At 35.8% G+C, this 9,008-nt stretch overlaps 2 protein-coding genes across 2 annotated transcripts; both read right to left on the bottom strand.

Moving 5' to 3' along the window:
- Window positions 1-3,323: 3,323 nt before the first annotated feature.
- Window positions 3,324-4,013, bottom strand: LOC140821019 (uncharacterized). The gene has a single exon (XM_073181408.1). It carries the CDS (start codon window positions 3,943-3,945, stop codon window positions 3,577-3,579), a length of 369 nt encoding a protein of 122 aa, XP_073037509.1. The 5' UTR covers window positions 3,946-4,013; the 3' UTR covers window positions 3,324-3,576.
- A 1,045-nt stretch (window positions 4,014-5,058) lies between these two features.
- LOC140821017 (small ribosomal subunit protein uS3x-like) lies at window positions 5,059-7,255 on the bottom strand. The gene is made up of 6 exons (XM_073181405.1): window positions 7,161-7,255; window positions 6,933-7,080; window positions 6,573-6,744; window positions 5,775-5,829; window positions 5,575-5,706; window positions 5,059-5,452 (listed from the first exon to the last, which is right to left on the bottom strand). Exons 1-6 carry the CDS (start codon window positions 7,188-7,190, stop codon window positions 5,294-5,296), a joined length of 696 nt encoding a protein of 231 aa, XP_073037506.1. The 5' UTR covers window positions 7,191-7,255; the 3' UTR covers window positions 5,059-5,293.
- Between the last annotated feature and the right edge of the window lie 1,753 nt (window positions 7,256-9,008).

The raw sequence follows: 9,008 nt of genomic DNA, 5'->3' as shown, positions 1-9,008 counted from the left end.
TTTATTTGAATCATTTATGAAAATATATTATTTTTTATGATAAGAGTATTATTTTTTTATTGTGAATATCGGTATTGTTGACTCGTCTCATAGATAAAGATTCGTGAGACCGTCTCACAAGAGACCAACTCTTAGATTTTTGGAAGGAAAAGAAAAGAAAATGTGTAGTTTCCAATTCTTGACCGTAATTCACCCATACCAACTTAGTCATAAGCTAGTTTATGTTAACAAGATAACTCTAAAGTCCTTCTGTCTACCATTACTCTGCAACCTCCTGCCTCCCTCGGCTCGGATCATTGAAATGCTTTGTCCCTGGCGCCATTCCTGGACCTAGCAGCAGTCGGGCGGGAATTCCTCCCGGGAACACACGAAAGAATTGATATTTTATTAGGGATGTAAATGAACCGAACTGTTCGCGAGCTTTTCGGATCTCGGCTCGTTAAAAAGCTCGTTCGGGCTCGTTCGATAAGCTTATAGAGCCGAGCCCGAGCCCGAGATTTATTTTGGGCTCAACAAAATGAGATTAATGATGTTCGGCTCGTTAGCTCGTGAACATATTCGATAATAGGTTCGTGAGCTCAAAATTGAGCTCGGCTCGTTTAGCTGGCTCATGACCTCGTTTAGCTGGCTCGTGAGCTCGAGCTCGAGCTCGGCTCGTTTAAGTGGTTCACGGGCGCGGCTACTTCCACTACAAAAAAACGGAAATATCAGCGACGGTTTTTACTAAACCGTCGCTATATAGCGACGGTCTGCGTTAAAACCGTCGCATATTAAATTAAGCGACGGTTTATTAAAACCCGTCGCTATTATAGCGACTGTTATGAATAAACCGTCGCCGATTAATATTAGCTAAAACCGTCGCTGATAGCAACGGTTTTGGGGTTTAGGGTTTAGGGTTCAGGGTTTTAGAAAACTGTCTATAAATTGTCGCGTTTAGAGTCGTTTGTAACATTTGCACTTAGTCATCCTGAGTGTTTATTAAATGGATATATCCGTTGTCCTTACAATCGAAAAAAATGTCAGAACAAACCATATTTAGACGAAATTACAAACCATTTGTGTTTCCTAATAAAAAGTACAAAATTGTTGATGTCAATCGAAAAAAGAGTCTTGGATACTACGAACCATTTGTGTTTCCTACGCAAGCCTCGCAAGTTGTGTATTTGACTTATCCAACAACGAAGATAGCAGAATCAGATTGGATGCATGTGAGTACTCTATGTAGGCGAGCTTATGTCACTGATGTTGAGTCAAATACTGAGCATAATCAAATTGATGCGAACGATGCATTTCAAAACAACGAAAGTGGACCTCATGACATCTCAACTCAATTTCTTTTATCGTCTCAAAATCTAGTCGATGTTAATGTTATGTACGACAACGAAATTGATTTGAACTGAAAGTGAAACAGAAGAGGTTCAATATTCGAGCGACGATGTTCGTGACATTTATTGAATTGTATTTTGGAAAAAAATATATATTTCATTAATTATAAATGTTAATGTTTTACAATTATTGAATTTATTTTAGCGAGCACGACATGGCAGAGATCCAACGTCATGGGAGCTATACGTTCACACACATCGACATGCAGATGGATCTTTCGTTGACACGCGATCCCGCCTGCTCCACGTAAGTTTATTAAATTTCGTTATTCTCATCAACGTTACATTAAGAAAATTCAATTTAATTCATTTTAAATCAACATCACAGGAGGAGATGGAGCGCTACATGGCTGATTCATTTTGTATGAAACACTTGTATTATTATTTGCAGCTTAATAATATGATTACATTTCTCAAATTTTGTTAATTTTTTTCGATCATACAGTACAATATATTTTTATTTCAGATTTAAATAATTATAACATTTAAAAAAAACAATTTGCGACGGTTTTTTGTTCAAACCGACACGATATTAGCGACGTTTCATAAAACCCGTCGCCATTATACCGTCGCTAAAATAGCGACGGTGTACGATAACCGTCGCTTTTGGGCGACGATGTCTGTAACCGTTGCTATTTGCGACAGTTGTACAAAAACGTCGCCGATCCAGATCGGCGACGTTTTTGTCAATACCTGTCGCTATTAGCGACGCTTTTACTCAAAACCCGTCGCTATTAGCGAACCGCCATTAACGAGCCGAGCCCGAACGTCATAACTTCCGAACGAGCCGAGCCCGAGCTTCAAACCAAAAGCTCGTAACGAACCCGAGCCGAAAAAATAGTTAAACGAGCCGAGCCCGCGCCAGCTACTATTCGACTCGGCTCGACTCATTTACATCCCAATATTTTATCGACCCACTTTCTCCAAACACAAAATTCTATTTCGACTCGTTACTTCAAAACATACTAAGCTCAAAATGGCTTTTAAAATTGTGGTGCATACACCTTTTCAGCGACGATCTTCCTTTCGGATCTTGTATTATTCAAATTGCCATCCTGAATTTACCGCCGGAATCAATCGATTTATTGATCGTAGCTCGCCGTGAGTTTCCGGTTTGGAAAGAAGAAAACTCCCGCAGGTCTGTTCCCCAATTCTCCCAGATATTTTCTCCTTTTTTGGCTAATGTTTAAATCTTTTCAGTTGTGTAATTATCCGTAGATTGTTGAATTTTTTGTGTTATAGGGGCTTAGGGCCTTGGGGGTGCCTTACCTGGGCATAGATGATCGCGGTAGGACTATTTGGTTCATTTGAATCATTTTCTATGTTAGAAATTATTAAATTCCTTTGTTTTCACTTTTATTTTTATGCATGATAAAATAAAAATCCTGTGAATGTGATCTGGGTTCTGATGATACTAGACCTGAATTGGATCAGGAATTTTGTCTTGGAGTGCCTGTTTTTTTGTTGGTCTGTTCACTTGATCATCAGAATTAGATATTTATTTTAATTTCCAGAACTTCTGCGGGAAAATAAGAGAATGCTTGATAAATCAATTAGGGGAATATAAAGGGAGAGAGCAGAGGCTGCAAAAACAAGAGAAGAAACTTAATAAAGAAAAGTGCAAAGCAGGGGCAGATGGTACTTTCGCTTCTGTTAATTCTACGGGCATATCTCTTCGATGTCTCTTTTTCTCTATCTCAATGTGGTCTTAAAAAGATGGAGAAGCTGATGATGGTAACAATAGCCTTTGCATGAATACTTGCAGCATCAGTTAAAATTCCCTTTTTTTTTTTGAGAGACAGCTCCTTGATCACTCGTGTTGATCTAGTCAAGACAATTCTGAAATCTGACTTCTGAAACCTTGAAGTCGGAAAGTTAACTTAGGCCTGGAGATGGACAGGCCAAAAAATTGTGGGAGTGGGGGAATAAGGTGATGTATTGAGGTGAACCGAAGATATATATAAAGATAGAACATAAAATTTCAAACAAATTCAGGTGCAGGTCTTCCCAATTTGGTTAGGAAGATACTTCACCATTAGCATTGCAGCACATTCTGTAAGTTCATTCGTTGACAGTCATGTCTAATGGTGGGATCAAATCTAACAAAACCCAATGCTCTATTCACCAAAAGTAGTACATTATGTCCACACGCATTAGAAAAACAACACATGCTACATCTGTCTGTCACTTCTCAGCTCCGCTTGACAGGATCAAAGTTTGACACACCAACCACCGCCCCAACTATGGCAAAGAGAACAACACCACCAGCCACAATGCTCAGCAAGAAGTTCTTCAGCGACGGCGAAACGCCGCTAGCCGCCTCTGCTACGTCGGGTACGACCATCGAAGCAGTCAATGCACCCGCTGCCAATCCAGTCGACACCTTTTCCTTCCAAGAAGCACTCACTTCAAATTTCCCAACTCGCTTCGACACCGTTGCACCCTTCGATGACAGCTTCAATGGCAATGGCTTCAAAAACCCATCGTAACTTGGCGGCTGCCTCTTTAGGGTGGCACCAGTGAGTGGCACCGCCATCGACAATGTGGAGGTGGAGGCCATTTTTATTTTTGTTTCACTTGCTTTACTGGCAAAGTCTCCTTAAGCTCATGTGATTAAATGAAATATATGATATGGATTTGAATGTTATAGGTATAGGAGATCAGAGGATGAGGATATCGTGTAATTTTCCGATGTGGCGCCTCTCCACTTGGAATTGGTGGGTAAGGTTATCCATTTCACAGCCACAATTTCCTATATCACTGCCGGAAGCACCATGTCAACTTATTCGATATTTGGCTTTGTAATTTTTCTTGGATTTTGAAGAGTAAATAAACATGCTTTTGAGTGGCTTTAATTGGAATTTAATCTTTAGTCCAAACTATCAGACTTCAATCGGTTTTTATCATGTATGAAATTATCAGACTTCAATCGGTTTTGAAGGCTCTCACAAAACTGTAATTATTAATATGTTAAAAATATATTCAGAAATTAGACAAAAACTTGTTTGAGACGGTCTCACATGTCGTATTTTATGAAACATATATCTTATTTGGGTTATCAATGAAAAAATATATTTTTTATGTTAAGAGTGTAACTTTTTATTGTGAATATCGATAAAATTGATCTGTCTCACAAATAGTTATATGTTAGTTTTATTCTTCAAGATGACAGGGAATAATTCATTTTTTCCATTTGGATCCTCGTTAATAAAATTCAAGTTAAATATGAAAATGAATTTCTTTCGAGCTTTGAACCAAATTTTGTCATCATCCGGATCGTTGCCTCACTACTACAATATTATTTCTCTATTTTAAGGAACATATATCCTCTGGTTTTTCCCAAATACTCGTCACTATTTTTCTTTTGGAGAAGCTTCTGGTAGACACACCATAGTTCATCCAAAAAAAGGAGAATTTAAGGGTTTCAAGGGACTTTAAAATCAAATGTTTCGATGCTCAATCTTTCTTTTTCTATTTGATAGGGAAAGAATCTTTCAACGATTGAATTCAAAATTAAACCAACCTCAAATCACTCCAACGTGCATATCCAAATGATGCTCCAAAATAACTTAGTAATTGTCAATTAACGTCAAGTTGATTTGTTATGTTTAAAAACACACAATATTTCATCAAATAATATTACACATCATGAAATGTCGTAGAAAATGATGAAACTAAATTTCAAAACAAAATATTTAAAGAACCTGAAAGTGCAAATAAATCCTCAGTAATCTGACAACAATGCAAGCATGCTAAATGAGAACAAACGTTCAAATCAATTACTGACAAGAAAATTACTCGATGGAAAACAAAACTTTAGCATTTTACTACGGTTTTCATCTGTCTAAGGACTGCTAACACGCTCAAGAAATATTGAGAAAACCATTAAAAGTTATGATGCTTTAGGTTCAAACTTCAATCTCAGTTGTTTGAACTGGCGTTGACCTGAAAACTTCTTCCTCCTTTGGAGGATGAATCGTGACAAGGTCAGGTAGAGGAGTCATAGGACCTTGCTTTCCTTTCGGATCCCAGTCAAGCATGATTTTAACCTTGATACCAAGTACTCCCTGAGCAATCAGAAGTCAGAAAATTGAATTAAACTCAGAAAGTGAATCCAAGATAGTGGAATTGAAAAATAATCACAATAATTCTACTCTAAAAGCATCACCAAAGAAGTAGTAACTCATACCTGTCTAAGCAGAACATGTCGCACAGCAGAGTCGATATATTCTTTGACTGGCTGACCAGACGAAATCATGTAGCCATCTTTGAACTTCATCGATTTAGCGCGTTGAGCCCTCAATTTTCCACTAACAATTACCTGAGACCCATGATAACAATCTCATAAATGTAACAAATACCAAGTAACGAAGTCTGAAGAATTAATACCTCACAACCCTTGGCTCCACTCTCCATGACAAATCTTAACACACCATAGCACGCCCTGAAGAACATAAACAAGGACTGTATGACATCCAGACACTATCAATCATACAAGAGAAACGAAAAGGAAATAACTTATAAAATAATCACCCCCTTACCTAGTCTCCACATGGTATATTTCAGAAATTTAAAACGTTCAAAAATAAATCCAACTGGAACTGAAAGCAAGATAAAATTGTAGAGCATGTAAATCATAAAGAATAATTAATTGCTAACTTAAAAAAAACACTTAAAACACATAACAATTTTTTCCAACATACGTGTAATAAACTTAGTTGGGGCGCCACTTTGGTTTATCGATAACAGAGAAGCATTTTAGAATTGTAAAATGGTTCATTACAGAAATATAAAATATTTCAATCCTTCAATGATAGACTTGAGGCAATAGAGAACCATCATTTGATGTCTCATCTCTATCGTTTAATGATCTAACCAATCTTCATAAAACAAACAGAACTTGGCAACAGAGGAGATCAACGGTGGAAAGTAATTACAGTAAAATCATTAAAACTTTACAACTTTCAATAAGAACATTTATCATCAATAGTATCTTGGCAAGTTAAGGCAGATGATAACAGCTTACAAAAGCTCATAACTTCTGAAAGCATCAACCAAAATTTATTGAAATCAATAATGCACATAAGATTCACAAAGAAATCACTAAAAATACACGGAACAATCAAATACACACATGTCACTATTTTTTACAGGAAAAGACATCAAGAATGTCATATTCATTCATACCGCCTTACAGCAAGGCCACCAAGGAGCTTATATCGAAGGGACTCGGCCTGTGCAATGGCACACAGCCCCCTGTTGTTCACCTTCTCAGCATACAACTCAACGCTGTTCTCTGGAAACTTGAACCTCTTCTGTACTACAGAGGTAAGCTCCCTAATCCTCCTCCCCTTCTCGCCTATCCCGTTAACACCAAAAACAATCGAATTTTAACTTCCCAGAAATACAAATCAAATTAACCGTATAACAAAAAGGAACAACCAATCAAATTCTTCAAAGAGGAATTCTCAAGCAAGGAACTTTTCAAATCCTAAACATTCACACTGCACAACATGAAATAAACGATTATTGGACATAAATAATCACCGAGAACATTCTGTGTGCGCGTTGCACGGATGATAATCTCCGTCCTCATGGGAGTGACTCTGACCTCCACCCCAGAGTACCCATCCTCGGCGAGCTCACGCATCAACACCTCGTTTAGCTCCGCAAAGAACACTCCATCAGCCACAAACTGTAGCACATTCAATTACTCCAATCATCACACAACAAGACATAAATTACGAAAAAAATTTAGAATGGTCGAATGAAAACCTTTCGCTTCTTGCTCATCTGAGTAGCCATTTTCGAGTTCGCAGAGGATGATGAAGATCTACTGTTTAGCAAAGCCGCGTACGCCTGGAAATTAGGGTTTTACGGTTCAAATCGGTGAGGTCGAAATGGGCTTAAGTGTCAGTGGGTTGTACGTAGTTGGGCCACCACAAAGGTCCATAAAAATTCTTTAAACTTTAGGAGCTGATGGCCCAAGCCTGTTTCCTTCGTCCACAAATATGGACATGTGGCCCACTGAGAAATGTACGTTCGATTAGATTTATCAAATGGATTGATGAATTCTAAATAATGAATTTCAAATATATATTTTTTAAAAATAATAAAAATCATAAATTTCAAATTTACATCGCACATATTTATATAATATTTTTATATTAATTATGATAGATTTTAAGTCTCTCAATAATGATGTCATTTTAAATTTTTTTATTTTTATTATTAATGTACAGAAAAGTAAAGTATTGATATAAGATTTGATCTATTATTTCATTTTAAAAAATAAAACTAATCGAAATCTATTAATTCAAACATAATATAAGATTATGAAATATTTATATCTATTCTGATCTCTTTGAATTTAAATCTAGACCAGATCGACCCATACCCAAAGTTAACGTTTTCGACCCGTTAAACATTGTTAGACCCATCATATGGTTAGTTATATTCATAATATTTTTGACATCGACAATTTTTAATTAGTATATTTATAATAAAATTAAACAAAAATTCAAGATTTGGGAGATTGTAATTTGTAGAGGTTTGAAGGTGCAAAAAACTAAACCCACATGCTATAGAGAGATTTTTTTTTTTTTTGGCTATTTCCAAAACTAAGAACAAATTAACTAACCTTTTTGTTCCCAAGCAATAGAACAAATAAAAATAATTAGACTCAAGTTCAGATATATATTAGAGCATCCACAATGGTAGATATAATACATGCCACGTCATCCAAATATTCTCTCCATCTAAATATTCACCATTGTAACCGGGTATTGCAATATTTTTTTTATTTCTTCAAAACAGCGCGAGTTTCACGCTGCCTTGAGACACGTGCGTGCATTGCACTCACGCGTTAAAGTATGTAGTGGACAATTAAATGGATTCCGAGATCGACCAAGTTTAGGTCCAGGAAAACATTGGTCGACCAAAAACATTGATCGACCAACACTTGATCGACCAATAATTGGTCGATCATTTGATTGACCAATTGTTTGAAAATGGTTGGTCGACAAATTTTTTAATTTTATTAATATTTATTTTATTCAATAAAAATATAACACTAAATAATAGATGGAAGTAATTAAAGTAGTTAAATGATTTTATTTAAATTAAAATAAAATATTAATTAAAGTGATAGTGGGACTCATAACTATTTGGTTGGTGAGATATTTGATTGTGAAATATGAGATATTTGAGTAGAGAAATATTTGATTGATGGTGTGGATTATAGGGTCCACAAATATTCGAATGAAATATTTTTTTTTATTGTGGATGCTCTCATATATACAACCCGTTTAAGATTATATTCTCAAACATTGTTTTTATTTTCAAATATATTTTTTATAAAAAAACAAGATATGTCCTTTGATGTTAAAATAAGGTAGCTTTTAAAAGAGAAACTAAGCTAAAAGTCTAAAAGCCATATTTTTTATTTGAGCAAAATATATTTTTGTTCATAACTCATTCGATTTTGAGTTTTGTTTCATTAATTTTTTAAAGTTTGGTTTAGCTATATTATTTTTAAATTTTCGATTATATTGGTCTATTTGTTGACTCGACGTCTAACAAGTCAACAATTTTCGATGCAGCGTCAGTATTTTCCAATTTTAT

This window comes from Primulina eburnea, unplaced genomic scaffold (assembly GCF_022965805.1).
Source record: "Primulina eburnea isolate SZY01 unplaced genomic scaffold, ASM2296580v1 ctg368_ERROPOS200000, whole genome shotgun sequence".
Taxonomy (NCBI): Eukaryota; Viridiplantae; Streptophyta; class Magnoliopsida; order Lamiales; family Gesneriaceae; genus Primulina; species Primulina eburnea.
Note: the sequence above shows the minus strand (reverse complement) of the source record. Positions and strands in the feature narration are given on the sequence as shown.